This window comes from Papaver somniferum, chromosome 4 (genome assembly GCF_003573695.1).
Source record: "Papaver somniferum cultivar HN1 chromosome 4, ASM357369v1, whole genome shotgun sequence".
NCBI lineage: Eukaryota > Viridiplantae > Streptophyta > Magnoliopsida > Ranunculales > Papaveraceae > Papaver > Papaver somniferum.
This window is the reverse complement of record NC_039361.1, coordinates 148,895,649-148,916,468: the sequence shown is the minus strand read 5'-3', so window position 1 is coordinate 148,916,468 and position 20,820 is coordinate 148,895,649. Positions and strand designations below refer to the sequence as shown.

General features: G+C 37.1%; 1 protein-coding gene and 1 long non-coding RNA gene across 2 annotated transcripts; both read left to right on the top strand.

Moving 5' to 3' along the window:
- Positions 1 to 15,966: 15,966 nt before the first annotated feature.
- LOC113271542 (uncharacterized membrane protein At4g09580-like) lies at positions 15,967 to 18,058 on the top strand. Its single transcript, XM_026521441.1, has 4 exons — positions 15,967 to 16,546; positions 17,031 to 17,301; positions 17,384 to 17,554; positions 17,656 to 18,058. Exons 1-4 carry the CDS (start codon positions 16,326 to 16,328, stop codon positions 17,791 to 17,793), a joined length of 801 nt encoding a protein of 266 aa, XP_026377226.1. The 5' UTR covers positions 15,967 to 16,325; the 3' UTR covers positions 17,794 to 18,058.
- A 1,660-nt stretch (positions 18,059 to 19,718) lies between these two features.
- LOC113274349 lies at positions 19,719 to 20,483 on the top strand. The gene is made up of 2 exons (XR_003322966.1): positions 19,719 to 19,989; positions 20,096 to 20,483. It is a non-coding gene; the product is annotated as an uncharacterized LOC113274349 (long non-coding RNA).
- The last annotated feature ends 337 nt before the right edge of the window (positions 20,484 to 20,820 follow it).

Genomic DNA, 20,820 nt, shown 5'->3' with positions numbered 1-20,820 from the left:
CATATCGCCATATGTAACCGTCGCCAGGTACAAATACAAGAGAGAAAACTTGGTGGAAAGCACTGAAAGCATTCTCTAACAACACTTTTCCCGCTTTCGAGATATCTACCCATTTCATGAGATACATACACGTGGAAAACACTAGAAGGACATTTACATCCAAGTCTCAAATGGGTAGTTGGGCATTCAATGAGTGATCTAAATGGTCATTTCAACAGTCTACATTCTGACAAGACATGTAGTTATATGTAATATGATGAGGTTCAGAACAATAGTGACAGTTTTAACGAGGCATAATAGGCGAGTTCTAGCAAGGAAAAATACCAACAAAGATGAACCCAATTCAGCAAGAAAGCTACAGTATAAAGTCTCTCCGAATGAGATCAGTGAGCATAATGATCGATGTCATCCATTATGGTACTGTGCATATAAAAGGAATTGTAAACAGTGCTAGAAGGGTTGATATTTTTACGATTCATAGTATGCTGAGAGATAAGGACTGAGAGCTTGCAACCATCATCCATCCCTAGTGAAATCACCCCCGTGGACATTGGTTTTAACACCGAACCACGTAAATCGTATGTGTCTATTTACTTTGCTTACTTACTCGTGAATCGTAACCTCATATGCTCGACTGATAATCTAGGTAATTGTTTCAGCATTATTCTTTGGGTGTACTGTGGGTTTCCTGCAGCTACATTTTGGCGCTAAACCTGATGATCCCAGGTTCGAAGGTCGAAATCTTCCAAAGTTGAATGCACCCTTATTGGTAATCATGTGAGTTATTGAAGAATCAAAAGTTTCTAGAGACATTCCATATCTTTCGAACCGAGGTATAGAACCACCCCCTTCCAGGTATTGATAAGCACGTAACTGCGATATTTTATACTCATATTTATATTAGTTATGACTCGATATTTGGACTAATGACACTATTTTAATGTTTTTATAGAAAGTACGAATGAATTCGATCATGAGGAAAATATACGGCTAAGTTGGATAGCTTAAATGGCGTTTTGCGACAAAAATCACTAATGTCCCAGTTCACCGGACCAAAGACACTGATAATGAATATTTATTTCATAGCCACCTGCTTGGCGACATGAGCCATAATACATCCAGGGAATGATAAAGCAACCAAAGAAATGTATTGTTTGCCAATCACGTGGGCCACTGCTGAAAAGTGGAACGTGGCTCCACTATCACCACAATTTACAAGTGAAATGTTTAAGCAGTTGCCGTTCTTTTTGGTCTGTATAGAAATGAGAATCACGGTGCCTAGTCGAGACAATTCCAGATGATGAAAGAATACATGAATCAGTTGAAAAAACTTGGGTGTCGACTGGTCTGTGATATGGCCGTATAAGAAGCTCAGAAATGGACCGAGATTTATATGAACATTAAAGGAATTCGCTGGTGATGATAGACTGAATTTTGTGCCGAATGATTTTTCTGCCGTTCCATGAAGTGATGATGAATGGTGGTCTGGGTTTCGTGGTCTGGCGGCTATGATGGCCACGATGAATGAAGTTGTAAAGGAGAGGAAATGAAGCAACGATGATGGATTTGGTTTCTTTGCATGGACTGAAATTGAGTTTATTTTGAAAGTAGAAAGTAGCCGAGTTAGGTGTTGCCGCTGCCATGAAATTGTCTTGGTGAACGGAGGTAACAGAGAAGTTATATATTTGCTGCTGGGTTGTTTTGATGTTGAGCTCTAACTAAAGATGGCATGCAGTGACGGTAAACATTCACTGTGTAACCGATGGAGCAAAGCCGAATTTGCTGGTGTTGGTTGCATGAGTTTTATATGAAGCATTTGGACGGAAAGAATGGAGAGTGGAACTGATTAATGGAAGCATTCATTTTCGGGATATTCTCGAAGAAGAGCTCCATTAGCAGCTGATTGGGGCTACGATCTGTGGTGCTTTCGGTGAGCATTTCTACTGATAAAATAGGGACGAAGAGCTGGTGGTGCTGCCTTAGTCATTGCTGTGAATCGAGAGTTGAGGCATATATCTGAGCTGGATAAGGAAGTTGACCAGGGAATGGAGATGAGAAGTGACGGAAGTTGGTGACTGATGGTGTTGGTTAACGGTGGTCTGTCCGAGGAGATGGGTCTAATTTGGAGCCGTTGCACGAACCATGGCAACCAGTGGGGTGAAGAGTTAGTTGCCCTGACTGAATATGGAAAGTGATGCTGTTGCCGGACGTGAGAAGGAGTTCAACATTAGTTAGAAGGGCCCGAGTTTGCAAATGGATGCCGATGGAGTTTGGACTGGGCCTTGCCAGATTGGCTAGGTCTTGTTTTTAGACTTCTCGCAGCTGCAGATATAGGGGGAAAAAGGAAGAAAGAAGAGGAGGAGGCCGCGGCTCTGGAACCGTGAAGAAGAAACTAGGGTTTGAAGTTTCATTTTGTGTTTTCGATTGGCTAATGATTTTCTTTGATATTTTTGTGGTTTTTGAGAAAGTCATGTCTACCTAATCTATATTAGGGTGAAATGATGATTTTGTAGGACTATTTCTTTGTGTTCATGGACAAGGGTTTCTACCCGTTGAACTTAATGTCAATAAATTTGTTTCTCTATCAATGTTTTACTTTTTAGCTAGATTTTTCATGTGCTATGCCATGTATAGTTCATTGTTGGATTAGTAGAAAAACTCATTGAACCTAAGCGAAATTTGAATTATGAATGTTCCTTGACTCTTCATGTCATGTATGATTAGTGTTTAGAAATTCTACTTTTAGGTGAGAACAAATAATTCATTTTCGATGATTCTTATCAACGATTCGTAAATGCAATATCTTCCATGTTTGAGTAATTAGGTTTGCCACTCTACATGAGTATATTAGAGACCCTTTGTGATTGAATACGAGTAATTTGCCTACAACGGATTCCTAGAACCTTAACATTTTCACATCCTTGGTTACGTTTTTATTAATTTGTTTTCATTATTCCACAAATTTCTAAAGTATTGAATTTGATTAATTAGTTTTTGGTATTAGTTAGTAGTAGTATTTTCACACTCCTCGTGGGAACGACCTGTACTTACCATTGTCTACTAGTTAGACACTGTGCACTTGCAGTAATTTTATTATTGTAGGTTTTCCAACCTATCAGGTATAGCCACAAATATTGTGAGCACCATAGATTTCATGGCCATAATACTATAATTGTATATGAAGTCTCAAATAAAAGTGATGGGGATTTATTTATGAAAATCAACCAAAAAGGTACCGATTACAGAAGTCGTTGTTGGTTCTGGAATTGGAAGCTTTAGCGGTATAATCCGGTCATGTAAAGGTGAATTTCAATCAAAAAAATTCATCTCATTGAATTCACCAGTTGCCTTATATATAAAAGTTCATAACTAGTGGCAACGTTTAAGCAAAACTCTTCAGATTTATGAGAAACAACTCCTCAGAATATGTCTTATATATTACTCATAAAACAATTCCAAGTATTGTTCTTTTTTTTTTTTTGACTGCCAACAAAACCATTATGGTGATGACTCGTCAAAAAGAAAAGACCAGATCTAACAGGAGAACAACCTGTCAGCAGGAAGGTTTCTCCTTTATATAAGGAGTATTGATTCATTTTCTAATACAAGCAGTAGTTCCATCAAAATATTATGAAAATTAATGAAACAAATTAATTAAATAATCTTATGAACTTGTATATCGGTATACAAGTTAACAAAATCCTAGTTGATTTTACAATATATTTGATTTCTTTTAATTGGCATATGGCATCTCACTCGGCCACTGACTCTGCTCGAGTCACCTATTAATTAGACTGTTTATTTTCTCAAATTTTGTACAGTTGACTTGCTCCTTGACTCGAGTCAAACCACTGACTCAGAGCCTTTTGAGTTAATTATTAGTTTTTACCCGACTGAGCTGCATTGCTATCTGACTTTGATAAATAAATAATAATGCTCTCATGATAAGAATAATATCAAATTGTTTTTCTTCTTATGCTATTAAGAAACCCTAGAGTTTTAATTTTAACTAATACTGACAAATCAACATCAATTTCTTCTCAACTTTCATTATACTTCTTCTTCAATCATGCAATCAACAATCTGTGAATCTCGAGTCACAATAATTTTCTTTCGTTAGTATGAAATCAAGTACTTCTTTTTTACTTTATTGATTCATATAATCAATAAAGGTGGTAACAATTCTAGCAAGAAATATGCATATGATATGGAAAAAAATCAAATAATTTTATAACAATAAGTCAAGCAAAGTTGAATTTACAAAAATAGCTGGTTCTTTGAGTATTATATTAATGCTAAACGAGGGGAAAACATGTCCAATGTTTATATGTTGAACGAGTTAAAGATTAAAAAAAAACATAATTTTTGATCTAGATACATTAAATTAGATTCAAATTTGATTTGGTGTCTGTCAGATCCAAATGACTCAGTTAAGTCAGGAGAAAACAAACACACAGTTAGTCACGAAAGACTTCAACGTGTACAAGAAGATTACCCTAAGTGAGTATATTATATTTCAAACTGTTAAAAAGATGGAAAAAGTACTGTACATTGTTGTTTATACTTTATCTCACAGTATCAGTCAGCCCCCCCTTTTTTTTGGAGTAAATGGCATTATCAAATCAAACTTTTAAACGTGTTCTACTGTTTGAATAGATGCCTCTTTCACTCATAGAGTAATATACTCTCTCCATTCAACTTGCAAAGGCGAAATTTTGGTTGTCCCAATTAGATAGTCCAAACTCCAATTCCAAGATGACACTTCCCACATACAGCCTTATCTATGATGTATATGTAACACCCCATTCAAATTAATGTTTTTAGTGTTGAAAACAAAATAACGATAAAAACTAGAAAGATGATGAGTGTTTACGAAATTAAAATAATTTCTTAATTTAAAAATTTTCACTCTGAAAAAATTTGCTCGCATTAAGAAAAATTTCCTCGTGTTTTGACTGTAATGATACCTGTAAAAACACCTGATGAATAAGTAACTGATGATCTCAAGACCAAGGAAATAGTTGAGAGAACTCAAGTCCTTGATGGGAAACTGAAGTTGCAGCTGAGCAATAACAAACTGTAGGAAGGTTGGGGAGGACCCTACAAGCATTATGTCATCAACATAGACTAAGGAAACTGTTGTATGAGGACCATCCTTATGGACAAAGAGTGATGAGTCAACAACGGAATTTTTGAAGTTGAGAGAGCATAGTGCTGCACTAAGTTTTTCATACCAGGCCCTAGGTGCCTGCTTGAGGCCATAGATGGCTTTGTGTAGGAGACATACATGATTTGGCTTTGCAGAATCAATAAAGCATGGTGGCTGAGCCATGGATATAGTTTCTTTTAAGTCACCATGGAGGAAGGCATTGCTCACATCTAGTTGATGTATTTCCCAATCAAACTGAACTGTCATAGATAGGATGATTCTGATGGTAGTTGTCTTAGACACAGGGCTGAAAGTTTCTTCAAAATCCATGCCTGGTTGTTGATGATACTCCTTAGCTACTAGTCTGGCTTTGAATTTGTCTATCTCACTATTTGCATGATATTTGATCCTGAACACCCATTTACAACCCACAATGTTTTGCCCTGCAACTGGTGGAACCAAAGTCCAGGTACCAGCATCTCTTAAAGCAGTGTATTCATTGACAGATGCAATGTGCCATACTTTCTCCTTTTTGGCAACAATAATTCAAGTTGGTACAGTAACCATAAAAGCAGTTGGTAGAGGATGTTTGGTGGCAAAATAAGATTTTGGGGTGTAAATGCCATGTTTGCCTCTAGTAACCATAGGATGAGCATTGGTTGTGATGATTAGTGAAATTGAGGAGGCTGCATTGGGAGGTGATATGGATGCAATAGGCTCTGCATGCCGAGTGGGAGAGTGAATGACTTCAGGCGCTGAAGATGGTAAGTTGAGAATAACGATGTAAAGGAAGGAGGTTTCATTGAAGGAAACATACCTGAATATATAGATTGTGCCTGTGATTGGGTCGAGGCATTTATATCCCTTATGATGTAGACTATATCCTAGAAAGACACAGTGTTTGCTCCTAGGTTCCAGTTTATTTGATGTATATGGTTTGAGCCATGGGAAACATGCACAACCAAAAATTTTGAGGAAGTTATGGTCTGGAATTTTGTGAAAAAGCAGCTCAAATGGAGTTTGAAATGCTATTGATTTGGTAGTAAGTATGTTGATTAGGTAGTTTGCTGTGTGAAGTGCATCAAGCCAATACTGAAAAGGGAATTTTGGCTGATGCAAAAGTGTTCTAGTGACTCCAAGAAGATGTTTGTGCTTGACTTCTACAACACCATTTTGTTCTGGTGTGTGTGGAAAAGACATCTCATGAGTAAATTGTTTAAAAATTCACCTCCATTGTCAGTTCTGATAGTGACAACAGAGTGAGACAATAGTTTTTCTATTCTTGTGACAAAACAGATAAATTCATGTTTAAAATAAAATTTATATGACAAGAGAAGAATCCAACAATACTTTGTAAACTCATCAACAACATTTGCATAATATAGAGTACCATTAGTAGAGGGTGTAGAGCAAGGACCCCATAAATCCATGTGCATAAGTTGAAGTGGTTTAGTAGCCACAGTACAAGAAATTTGAAAGGGAAGTTTATTACTTCTACACATTTTGCAATCAACTCAAAAGAGAGTTTTATTAAAAACATTTGGCAATTTCAACTTAGTGCAGATTTTTTGAAGTATTGTCAGTAGCTGTAGTTGTGGTGAGAGTTTGAGAAGTGGAGCTGAAAGTGAGTGGGTAGAGTCCATTTTTATGTGGCCCTTGGAAAAGGATCTTCCCAGAGTTGAGATCCTTCATATAAAACCCATTTGAGTCAAGAGTTAATGAGCAGTGATTGTCAGAAGTAAATTTATGAATGGAAAGAAGATTATGGGATGATGCAGGAACTAATTGAACATCATTTAAGTGAAAGGAATGATCGTGAACATGTTTATTAGAATTTCCCTTGTGAGTTATAGTCATACCTTCATCATTGGCATTATGAATGACCTATGTACCATCATATGGAGTTACTTCTTGACAACCTTCTGTGGTGGATGATTTGTGATGATTGGCTCCACTATCAGCAGTTCATTCCTCAGTATCAAAGATGTCTGCAGCAGCAAGCATTGCACTTAGATTGGTGGGTGATGTTCTTCCTTGATAGGTGACATTGAATAAATGAATACAAGTAGTTGCAATGTGATTCTTCATTCCACAAAGCTGACATGAAATTTTGTCACGGATGGTTGCACCTCTGCCATAGTTTTGGGTATTGAATAATGCAGGATTTGGGTGTCTTCCACCCTGATACGTATGATCTCTATACCTTGGTAACTATTACTATAAATGAGGAATTCAGAATAATAATAGACGAAAATCTTAGAAAACAGAACACAAGTAGTAATTCGAAGAAAATATCTTCTCTAAATTATGAACAAGAAAATAATTACAATTCTCTCTTTGTTACGCTCAAAATCTCTCTAAACAGTGGATCAACCTTAAACTGTTTGCTAGCTTGCACAAGTATTGTTTCAAGCTTCTCCTATGTTTTCTTTGCCTAATATCTGTGTCTAGTTAACAAAGCAAACCTATTTATTTATAGACTTTGTCGTACTCAGCCGACTAGGTCTTCTGTTAGGAATCTATTTCCTATACTAAGAGTGTTGCATAAAACAAACTCTTTCCTTACTAGAAATTCTGCCTAAACAAGGATTCTTGCCTAGAATAGGATTCTTCCCTCAACTTAGCTTGAGGTTAACTAAGTGCCCTAAAGGTGTGCGGATACACCTGTATCATGGGTCTCCCTTTTAAGAACTTGAACTCCTGTGAGAGTTAAAAATGAAGGTTAGGGAACTCGAGAGTCCCTTTTTCTTTGTTAAACCACTTGGCCTTGCTAGGAACTTGACCTTTACATCCAATTAGAAAAGCTTATTTCTCTCCTTGTCGTGTTTTAGTCACTCTTCGCTCCAATATGCAGACTTCCTTGAGTGGTTCCTCTCTATCAAACCATAAGTCTTTTACTTGTGGTAAGATCATAAGCGTCATCATCTAGTAATGGTGGTTCAAACAACTTCAAGTATTCGACATTTATTACCGAGTACATTCCTAGATAAGGTGGCAGATCCAAACGAAAGGCATTGTCACAAATCTGATCGAGAATACGAAATGGTCCATACCTCAATGGATTCAACTTCTTACATTCCCCCTTTAGTCATTCGTTACCTAATTTTAACCATACTAAGTCACCAACACCGAAATTACAAGGCACGAGATGCTTATCATGCTTTGCTTTGTATTTGGCTTGTGACTTCTTTAATTGTGCTTCAACAGTTGCATGAATCTGAGATATCTTTTCCAAGAACTTTTGTTCCTTTTGTCGTTCACTTCCTCCCCCCCCCATAGAGGTGTCACTAGAAAATACTAGATCAAAAAGACTAGGTGGTAAGTAACCATAACACGTCTCGAAAGGATATTTTCTTGAAGAACTGTGAACTGCTCTATTGAAAGAGAATTGTAGATATGGTAAACTCTCATCCCAAGTTTTAGGATGCTTAGAATTATATCCCCTTAACATGTGAACCATAGTCATGTTGACCATTTCTGTTTGTCCGTCTGTTTGTGGATGAAAAGATGTACTCTTCTTCAACCTAGTGTCCATCATCTTCCATAAAGAATCCCAAAAGTGACTAAGGAATCGATTATCGCTATCAGAAATAATCGAAGTAGGTAAACCAAAACGCTTCCACACATGCTCAAAGAAGAGCTTTGGTGCACCGGCTCCCGTTACCGTCTTTGTACATGGCATTAATGCAATCATCTTGCTGAATCGGTCGACCACAACGAACAAGTAATCATAACCAGACTTGTTCTTTGGTTACCCACCAAGAAAATCCATAGAAATACTCTCCCAAGGTCTCGATGGTACTGGTAATGGTAGATATAATCCACGTTTTCTGTTAGAAGGCTTAGAAGTGCTACACAACTTACACCCTCGAACTAAATTATCCACATCATCTTGCATCTTCGGCCAAGAGACATAACACCGGAGGTTAAGTAGAGTTTTATTCATCCCAAAGTGTCCAGCAACTCGGGAAGTGTGTGCCTCTCTCAACCACTGTAAACGATCTTCATCTTCTGGTATGCAAAGCAACTGACCTTTGTATAAAAATCCATCTCGGAGTTCATACTCGCTTTTCAAACCACTCTTTACATCTTCTAACACCTTCTGGAAGTCTTTAGTGGATGCGTATGACTCTGTATACTCTTGAGGAATAATTGGCTGAATTCTCGTGGCCACCATTAATGCTCGAACTGGAGGTCGAGATAACATATCTACCAACTTGTTTGTTACTCCCTTCTTGTAATTGATGAGAATATTGAAAGTCATCAAGTAAGACATCCGCTTCATGTGCCGGGCTTGTTGTAGTTTCGTCTGTGCATGTAGATACTCCAATGGTTTGTGATTTGAATGTACCACTACTTCTTTACATAAGAGATACACTCGCCAATGCTTGACACGTTGATATAAAGAATAAAATTCTTTGTCATAAGGTGCATAGTTCTTAATAGCACATGAGAACAATTCTGAATGGTACTCCACTGGTTTACCATCCTGTAACAACACTCCTCCCAATGCATAGTTAGAAGCGTCGGTCTCAACTTCAAAAGTACGTTGTAAGTTAGGCAATGCCAACACTGGTGCTTCTGAAATTTTCCTTTTTAGTGACTGAAAAGCATCTTCATGGGTTTGCTGACATTCAAACTTTGCCTTAGCTCCCGTCAAACCATGTAATGGTCCTGCAATAGTCGAAAAATTTCAGATAAACTTACGCAAGTATGTGCAAGCCCCTAAGAAACTTCTTATTTTAGTTACAGTACTAGGTCTAGGCCACTTAGTGATCACTTTAACCTTCTTTGGATCAATCTTCCGTTGTCCACCACCAAAAATGAATCCGAGATACACCAACTCCTCCTTCCCAAACTCACACTTCTTCATGTTCAACTTCAGCTGGCCTTCATGTAACACTTTAAACAGCTTCTCAACGTGAACGAGATGCTATTTCCAAGTTCTGCTGTATATTAGGATATATCATCCAAGTAAACAATCACAAAATCTTCTATAAAAGGTCGTAACAAATCATTCATCAAACGCATAAACGTCGCTGGAGCATTACACAAACCAAAAGGCATCACCAACCATTCGAACAAGCCTTGTTTGGTTTTGAAAGCAGTCTTCCATGTATCATCTTCTCGAACTCTCATTTGGTGGTATCCGAATTTGAAATCTAACTTTGTAAAGACACGAGCTTTTTCCAATGGATCTATCATGTCGTCTATCCTAGGTAAAGGGTAACGATTCTTGATTGTGATCTTGTTCAATGCTCTATAATCAATACACATACGCCAGCCTCCATCTTTATTTGGCACCAACAACACTGTTGATCCACAAGGTGAAGCACTTGGCACTATCATTCCTAATTCTAGAAGTTCCTGGACTTGTTTCTTGATCTCATTAGATTCCTCTATGATTGTGCGATAAAGACGTACGTTAGGTAGAGAACTCTCCCCGGTCAACAAGATCTCATGCTCCACACTCTTCTTTGGCGGTAATCCCGTCACATCTGAAAATAAATCCTTATACTTCAACTTCAACCTTTCTAGGTCGCCTTCTTGTTGTGCAAACAAGGCTGCCAAACAAACTCTACTCGGCTTCTCCTCAAGAGAACATATCAAAAGGAGAATGAACTTCGTGCTAGCATTCACCAACCGCTTAGCCTGAGTGGCTGTGATTAAGATTGCTCCCTCCAGATGAGATTCTATAGACCGAATCACAAAAATTTCTCCATCTTTGGTAAAGGTGTACTTTTGCTCCCTCCTATGTAGAGTTGCATCTCTATCCCATAGGTAAGGGCTACCTAGTACTACCTGGCAGACATCCAAAAGAACTACGTCGCATGTAACTTCGTCAATATATGACTCATTTAGAGAAAATTTGAACGTGCACTACTGTAAAACTTGTAGGCCTCCTTCCTTTTGAAGCCATCCTAAAAGGGTATGGTTTTGAATGTTTGATAGTCTTCAATCCTAACTTTTGCACCAAAGAATTTGAAAGTAAATTCTTCTGACTTTCCGGATCAATAACATCATCAATTAGTGATGTTTTGACTTGCATCTTCACTGTGAAGAGTTGCTCCCGGAGATCATCTTTTGAAGGTATTTCTTTTACCCCTGTCATAAGAGAAAGCTTTGAATTGGGTTCCGTTAGTCCATGGACTTCTTTTGGAGTTTGAGTGACTAGTGATGCCTTCTTGGCTTCTTTCCTCTGCAACCCTTTAGGTTTTAGATGAGGGTTCTTAACCCAACACTTGTCGACAACATGACCTGTTTGCTTGCAATGGGTGCAAGACAAACCTTCCTTGTCATTAGACTTCCCTTCTTCTTTGCTCCTTTCACCTCCTTTCATAGTGGTACAAACATATTTCACCTTAGTATTTCCCTTTTGAATCATATTTCTTAAGCCTGCCCTCAATGGCATTAGCTTTTATACTTGCTTCAGCAATATTATCTACTGAAAACATCTTCAACTCTTTCCGTATATACTTATGGAACCCAGAAATATATTTCATATAGATAGTATGATCTTCCAAGTCCAAATCCAAAACCATAGCTTGATTCTGAAATTCCGAAATATATTCTTGTACGGTTTGGTTGTATGACTGCTTCAAGTTGTACCACTTGAACCATCTCTCCTCAAGGTAGCCAACCAGATAAAATTGTTTCCTTACAACTCCCTTGAATCTTTTCCATGACAATACTCCCTTACCTTGGTTTTGTCTTCGATAAGCTTTCCACCATGTTAGAGCATGCTTTTGTAGCTTCAATGCCGCAAAAGCAATCTTTTCTTTTGAACCATATTCAAAGAAAGAAAAATACATCTCTAGACGTTCAATCCAATTATCCAGTTTCTCTACATCGGCAATTCCATCATAAAATGGAATACCAACACGGAAAACAATTTTCAGATTCTTACCATGAAGTTTAGTTGAGGTAGAACTTTTGAGAAACTCACTTTTCTTTATTTTGTCCTCATCTTCTTCCTCTTCTTCTTCTTCTTCTTCTTCTTCTTCATCCTCATCCTCTTCTTCCAAAGCTTCAGGTGAAGGTATAATCTTTTTCTTCGTATTCGACTTGGGTGTATGAGAACGAATACATTCAGTCAATTCTTCCAAGGTGGTTTGAATCGACTGCATGCCTGTTTGCAGCGTAGCCACCTTTTCTTCCATAGTTTGTGGTTCGCTTTTCTTAGGATCATCATATGGATTTGTCATCCTTTATCCCCTTGTTCTCCTAACGTCTTCTAGCTTCTCGAGTACCTCATCAAGCTTTATGTAGAGAGATCTAGTGAAAACCATAAACCACAGGTATCTACCCTAGAAACTAACCTTGCTCCTGGTACCAACTTGATACATATGATCTCTATACCTTGGTAACTATTACTATAAAGGCAGAATTCATAATAATAATAATAGACGAAAAGCTTAGAAACAGAACACAAGTAGTAATTCGAAGAAAATATCTTCTATAGATTATGAGCAAGAAAAAAATTACAATTCTCTCTTTGTTACGCTCACAATCTCTCTAAGCAGTGGATCAACCTTAAACAGTTTGCTAGCTTGCACAAGTATTGTTTCAAGCTTCTCCTAGGTTTTCCGTGCCTAGTATATGTGTCTATTTAACAACCAAACCTCTCTATTTATAGACTTTATCGTACTCAGCCGACTAGGTCTTCTATTAGGAATCTATTTCCTATACTAAGAGTGTTGCATAAAACAAACTCTTTCCTAACTAGGAATTCTGCCTAAATAAGGATTCCTGCCTAGAATAAGATTCTTCCCTCAACTTAGCTTGAGGTTATTTAAGTTCCCTAAAGGAGTGCGGATATATCTGTATCACACCCGAATAGCCTCTGCCTCTGAACGAGCCTCTGGTGTTGGTGTTGTAACCCCCTATGTGATTGTAGTAAGAACCCCTATTAGCCATGAATGCTCTAGCATATATGTCTGCTTGATCCTTAGCAGTCTTGAGTCTTTCATTAATGACAATTGCCTCACTGAGTAGATTATTGTGCAGTTCAATACAGGTGACTGGTGGGTATCTATTCCTCATGGATGTAGCAAATGGTATGTAATCTAAATTTAGGGCTTTGGGAGTGATAACCACCAGTTCTTTGTTAGAGATAAACTCACGTGCTGCAGCTAGTTGGTCAGAGAGAAGTTTGATTTCACTTATGAGTGCTAGTATAGATTTGTCTTCCTGTGTAATGGAAAGCAGTTTTGTGCGAAGTTGAAGAGTATGAGTTGAAGATGCTCGTCCAAAGCGTTACTCTATACTGGTACATAGCTGGTGAGAGGTTTCAGATCTGGAAAAGTATGCAGTACCAGAGTCTGAAATTGTCGAATTGAGCCAGATAATAATTGTTGAATCTTCATCCATCCAATCAGTATACAGAGGATTTTCAATTCCATTCAACTGATTTCGTTGATTTGTGTATTGTGGAGGGCATTGATTTGAACCATCTAGATATTTCATAAGCTTGTATTTTTGAATTACAGGTTTGAGGAGGTTTTTCCATGTGATAAAGTTATCTTCAGTGAGTTCGAGATGAACAAAATTTGTTAACTGATTTAAAGGGATATTGGAAAACGAATTTGAGGTTGGGTTTTCCATTGTTGTTATGTAAATAGAGAAATCTTAGAGAAATAATAAAGGAAGATGATGAATCTCAAGAAAGATAAAGGGTTAAGAGTTCTTCTCTGAAACAGATTGATTGACACAATTGCAGATGCATATTTGATAAAGGCGGCAGTAATGAAAACATTAGCAGTAAAGAGAAGCAAAGAACATGATCGAAAAAAAAAATTAGAGGAAAGGAAGAAATCCTAACCTCCCCTGTCTGATACCATGATGGTATTGCATCAATCATTGAGAAATTGAGGTTTAATTTATTACAGAGAAGATAGGTTTCATTACGGAACTCGCATTAACTTGAGGGAAGTATTGAATGAAGTATTTAAAGAGAGACAGGAAACTAAACCCTAATAAGGAAAGTACACGTACAGTACACATGAGCGACTGCATGAGTAACATGTTGTCTTAACTAGGCCTGCACAGAACTGAACCGTAATCGCATAAACCAAACCGTAACCGCACCGAAACGATAATCCAACGATCGGCCACGGTTTGAGATTCCATAATCGTAGGATCCTCGGTCAGGTCAACAATTTGAGGTCAAAACTGAACCGAACCGACCATAAAAACCGATTAATATAAGCCATATATCTTATATGTGTGGTAGATCGTAACCGTCAACAGATAATATATATACTACTTATCTCATAACCCTAAATCTAGTTTCCTTTCTTCACAACTTCAAGAAGATTAGAGAAGAAAACAAGGGGAATAATAAGATTAGAGAAGAAAACAAAGTGATAAATAAACTTGTAAGCATCTCTCGTCAATGGAGTTTGAGTTAATGGAGTCCCCACCCTCAAACAACGGGAAGAATAAAATTAGAGAATTACTTCTGATTTTTTTTTAATTTATTTTGATAGAAAAATCCTAGTTTTATGTCTGGATGCATGTATTAGTCTTGGATAATGGTGTTTTTTTTTCCTATTATTGAAGTAATCAAGAAGAGTATATGAGTAATATGTTTGAGTTTTGATCTAAATGTTGAACTTGATGTTTCTGTTGATCAAAGAGACCGAGGAAGAAAATAACATATTGGATTTGGATCTGGATGTTGAATTTGATTATATCATCGATAATGATACATAATTTGATTATTTCTAAATATATGTTCAATTAGATCTGAATACCATGTGTATGTTAAACAAATTTTTTATACAATTATGTTTTTCTTAGAAATTTTCCCTTACAAAGAAAAGGTAAAATTGATTTCTTGCGATCGGTTAAAACCGATTGAAAAACCGTTTCAAACGATCTGAGACGGATTGGTTTCTTAACCGAACCGATGGAAACACACTTCGATGATAATTTCAAAAATGAAAACCGCAGTAGCAACGGTAGTTGGACGGTTTTACACATAACCACACCGAACCGTACCGTGTGCAACATTAGTCTTAACCTGCACTAGAGTCCAAGTTTTCCTTCGCTACACCATCTGTGTCATTAGAGCATCCACAGTGGGCGAGTATAACCAAATTTATGGGATGAGATCCTAACACAGTGGGACGGATTAAAGATCAAATTTGGACCAAAGATCAAATTCCAGACCAAATATGGTCGCGACCAAATCCCAAATTCTAATATAGTCGGGCGTAAATTTAAAGTACGTTTGATGCTGGGCGTAAATTTAAAGTACGCTTGTTAACGGGCGGAGATTTAAATTACGCCCGATGAAAATTGAAATTAAATAAAAAAGAAAAAGAATGAACGGACTTTTAAATTACGCCCGATGGGATTTTACAAAAAATGGGCGGACTTTTAAAGTCCGCCTGATGGAATTTTGCAAAAAACGGGCGGACTTTTAAAGTCCGCCTGATGAAAAAAAAAAATGGGGCGGACTTTTAAGGTCCGCCTGATGAAAAAAAAAATGGGGCGGACTTTTAAAGTCCGCCTGACGAAATTTTAATCATGTACCGTTGCGTCACAACACGGACTAAACCCAAAATTTGGTCTTTTTTTTGATCTTTGATCTTTGGTTTTGATCGCACCACTGCAGTTGCTCTTAGAAACTTTTTCAAACTAATTAAATTGATTAAATTTTGCTTATATTTTATTGAATGATTCGTTCGATCAAAAATGACTTTGCTTGTTAAAAAAGTAAAAAGTTCTTCTCAAATAGTTTCACATGAGAAACGTGGATGACGTGTCAGACTAAAACTACCAAACACATCGTATTAATGAGTTTCGGTTTTCAGTTTTTTATTTAGAAACAAAAACAAAACCAAACTTCGAAACCAATCCAAATCCCTTCCCTCCATGTAAAGAAGGGGAAGAAAGGAGTTGAGATTGGAATTCGAAATCCCTTACCTATCACCCCAGGGAATATTCCTGAGCGTCTCAGAATCCAGCTAGCTGATGAGCCATTGAATAGACAAAGAAGAAGAAGCAAAGCGATAACGTCTGCACTTGTAGAAGGGGAAGGATAAGAAGGAAGCGAAACCTAATTTTCAAATTAGGCTTCTGAATTTTTTTATCTTTTCTCTCTCTCTGTCTCGTTTATAAAATACTAAACCACAATAGATAATTTCTTCTTCAGATCGAAACCAAACCAATGGAGAAGAGAGAAGAAGACATTGGTATTGCCCAGAATCAGATAAAGACTAGTAGTAGTAATGGATCTAAGTTTCCATTGACATTTTGGGAGGTTACAATTGCTTTGTCTGTTGTTTCTAGTTTTATTTTAGGGCTTCTTGGTGTCTATTTGACGTTACCAGCTTCGGATTATAGTTTCCTTAAGCTTCCTCGGAGTCTTGAAGATCTTCAGCTTCTCAGGTATAATTACTTACTTTTCCCCATTAATTTCGGTCATTATTCGTTCTAGGAATTTGATTCCTTTTTTCTCTTTTTATGTCCATGTCATTAGTATGGATAGTCAATAAAAATCCAAGAAGAAATCTAAGAATTGAATAACTATGGAAACATTTTTATTCAATTTATCTTGTAATCTGTTCTTCAATAACATAAGCCAGTACTGTTATCGAAACTAATCCCCCCACCAAAAACGATGCAAGACTACCCTGTTGAATTTAATTTTGATGCTAGGTAGTAGTAGACTGTGGAGAGAATCACAAGTGAGATTATAGAAACAACTTTGTATGCTTATTGGATAAATAAAAGTCCACTTCGATCCAAATCTCCAAGATATAGTGTAATAGTTTGTGTGTCCTTGTGCTACAAACGCACCACATTTGCTCACTGAGCCATACATACCTCTGTGATGATAAATCATCGAGTTTAACCTTCTATTCTTTTGCAGGGATCACCTTGAAGATTACACGAGTGACTACACAGTACAAGTTCTTGTGGGGTATCTTGTTGTCTACATCTTTATGCAGACTTTCATGATTCCAGGAACAGTTTTTATGTCATTACTTGCGGGAGCACTTTTTGGAGTAGTCAAAGGCGTTGCTCTCGTTGTTTTTGCTGCCACTGCTGGTGCTTCATCTTGCTTCTTTCTATCGAAACTCATAGGAAAGCCTCTTGCAGTTTGTTTGTGGCCAGACAAATTGACCTTCTTCCAAAATCAGGTAAGTAGACTTATTATTGGCTATGCAATATGCATCGGTTCTCTTTGCTTGAAGTTGCTTATATCTTGTTTTTCACTACCAGGTGGCTCAAAGAAGAGGAGGACTGCTCAACTACATGCTTTTTCTAAGAGTCACTCCTACCTTACCGAATACCTTCATCAATGTAGCTTCACCAATAGTGGATGTACCTTTCTATATTTTCTTCACCGCAACTTTCATCGGGCTAATTCCTGCTGCTTATGTGACAGTCAGGGTACGCTTTCGTTTGGATAGTTTCTTGAGTTATTCATATCGTTAAACTTGAATAGGTATAGTAGTATCTGAAATGTATAAACAACTCTTGTTCCTGTGCAGGCTGGGATAGCTCTTGGAGAGTTGAGATCTCTAGGTGACCTCTACGATTTCCAGTCGATAGCTACCTTATTCCTCATTGGGGTTGTCTCTATCACTCCTACACTTATGAGTAAGAACAAGTCAGAGAAGGTGGCGTGATAAGAAGGATGCACCTGGATGAATGCAGAAAATCGGTCGAACTAGGGAGGCACCTCTGCGAGGGCTATACAGGGATACATATTAGGCCCAATTCCCTTCCCTTGCTCGTCGTTTGGTTTCCTCCTACATTGGGTATGGGTAAGCACCTCGGACAATGGATTGAAATGTAAATCTTGTTACCAAGGCAGGCTTGCTGTGTCTCTGTACATTGTTTAATCCTTGTGGTTTTTTGAAATAAAAAAGTTCAGCAAATTGTGTTTTCGAAGCTTTTAGTAAAATGAGTCGGTGTAGTTCCTTCCTTGTGCATCTTATTAGGCAGTCCCAAAATCATGACTCCTTGTTAGGATCCCAAAGTTTGTGTGCATGCTATCTGTTCCTAGTAGACAATAAACGGCTATTGTAACTCAGGGTTATATCAACTTTGATATCAAGAGGTCATGACATACCCTTTAACTGTCTCTTTTTTAGGGTACAGTGATACTACTAAATCTACGGACAAAAAATTGACCATATTTTTGTTCTCCGGGAAATTTTGGTGGGGATTTGACCTACGGGGTTATATCGAAGGTCATGAGCACCCCTTAACTAAGTTAAGTATTAGCGGTAGAGCTTTTCTACTTCTTTTAAACACGATTGCCGCAGTCATAGCTGAGAAGTCGGTCCCTGACTATGAATCCAGCTCTCAAGGTCCCTTAACAAAGTGTGGGTGGGCATTGCCAAATGCTCGGGCCTTGCAAGTAAATCATGGAGAGATTAAAACACTATAACAAGTTGATGGACCACAGGGAGAAACTAAATTACCAGTATTTCCCAACTTTCTTAAGAGCTTCTCCAATGGTGAGTGTGGGTGTTTCATATGTGGCATCACTTTTAAGACACCCTCTAGGTATAAAATCCTAAATATTAGGAAAAAATAAATTTGATCTCCAACCCATTAGATTGTTTCATCTTTCTTTACTTATTTGTAGGTATATAATTGGTTAAAAAAAAATTCAGTTATTGTTCTCATTGATTTTATTAGTAAAAATGTGACTAGGATGGGAAGACATCCTCTAAGTGAATGTCTAAAACTAGAGGTTCATCGAGAGGATGTATAACTTTTTCTTTGCCACCTCATCCCACATCAATGAGTTGAAGATGATTTTTTTTGAAATATGGTTGTGTATCCTATGTAGATTAAGACTTTTTTCCTCACATACATTCGATTGGGGAAGCTCTAAGAGCAATGAAAAGGAAAACCACTACAATTAGTTAAGATTTGAGGGTTCACAAAAGATCCACATTAAGTTTTAGAAAACACATTAAGTTCTTCCAGAAACCTGTGCAATAGTAACTTTAGGTACTAATCTGTTCGTTTTTCGGTTAGAATTTACAATATTCTATTAGAAATCTACTACGTCTTCTCACGTATACAGCTTTAGGTAGTCAATATCCACTCACTCTCTTTCTCTTGCAACTTCTCGAATTACCGGGGGAGCTACTCCATTCCTCACTCTCTTTAGGTAGTTAATATTACGGTATTACCAAAATTAAAATTATTAGTGTTAAAAAATTTACTTTTGATAGTATTATTGTTTTAGGAAATATTGTAAAGAAATATTTGATCATAAATTTTAATTTAGATACTATTATTAAGGGATTTTTAATAAAGTGTCCGTGTGTGGAAATGCATTTAAGAAAATATCCACGTTTTTCTTATAAATAATTTAATGCCCACGCCGTTAGGAATTCCATCCGGACCCACCATTTTAGTAAAAACTCGTTTACTTAGTCAATTTCTCATCAAATGAGATGAGAAGAATGTGGGCGCAATTATAAATCTGCCCATACCTGATGAACGGTTCAAGATGAATATGATGAAGAAGCGACCGTTGGATTTCCGAAAACCCCTACCTTCCTCTTTATCACGTTTCTCTCCTTATTATTACCATACTTCTAAGAAAACAGCGGCTCCGGTTCTTCAACTCTCTTTCTCGTCTAAATTCTTTCTAATCAAAAACAACGCATGCTATCACCATTAAGATCAGCAGCTCGGTGATTGAAGTGGGTTTGGAGATGATTTCAATTAGAGATTCATGATGGTTTTTCACTGTTTTAACTATGGTTTGAATTGGAACCTCATTAAAACCCTAAAAATCCATTGTTGGAAGAAAAAAAGATGAAGAATTTGGGGTTTTTTTTATCATGCATCAATGGGTAGTTGTAACTTTACTGATGATTTTTCAATTTCAATTGATTTAATTAGACTTTTTTAGGGTTATCTATTTTTCTTTCTCCTGATCTAATTTTGCTGTCTTCTTAGCTAGATCAATGGCTTTTTGAATGGAATTTGTACGTGAATATGGTGGAAGAATTTCAGTGAAGGAAGGAGAACCCGGCTATGCTATTATGGTTTTTTTTTGTCTGTAGGATTTCTCACACTCAATAAACACGTTCAATTCACTGTATGCTCTAGTGTATTAACAAGATTCGGTTGTGTGCTTGAGTATATTAATATGTTAATTGAATCCTGTACGTTAGCTAGATGATGTAGAAGGTAATGAACATAAACAGGGGTAAGCAATTTAAATTGACATAAAACTGGGTGTTTAGGATTTGATAATTGTGTATGTATACGGCTCTTTGAATCTAACTAATTGATTTCTACCGATTGTAGTTGAATCTGACATCAAATTTGATGGTTTGATTAATGTTTAGTGACACCAGTTTATGATTTAGTTAGGTAGTGAGTCGGCTTTTTAGCACTGTTTAACTCGGTCCTAGTCAGAAGATATGAGGGCTTAAATGTCATTTTATGTGGAAGAAAAACCGCCACATGTGCACTAATGGCCGGAGAAGGTCAATTCATGGGCATTAAATTAATTATGAAAAAAACGTGGTCATTTTCTTAGTGCATTTCCCTACATGGGCACTTTATTAAGTATCCCTATTATTAATAAGGATGAAAAAGGTAATGTAATTATAAATAGAATTATTAAGATTTTTTTAACTACCCATAAATGTTTTTAAAATTCTTTATTCGAAAAT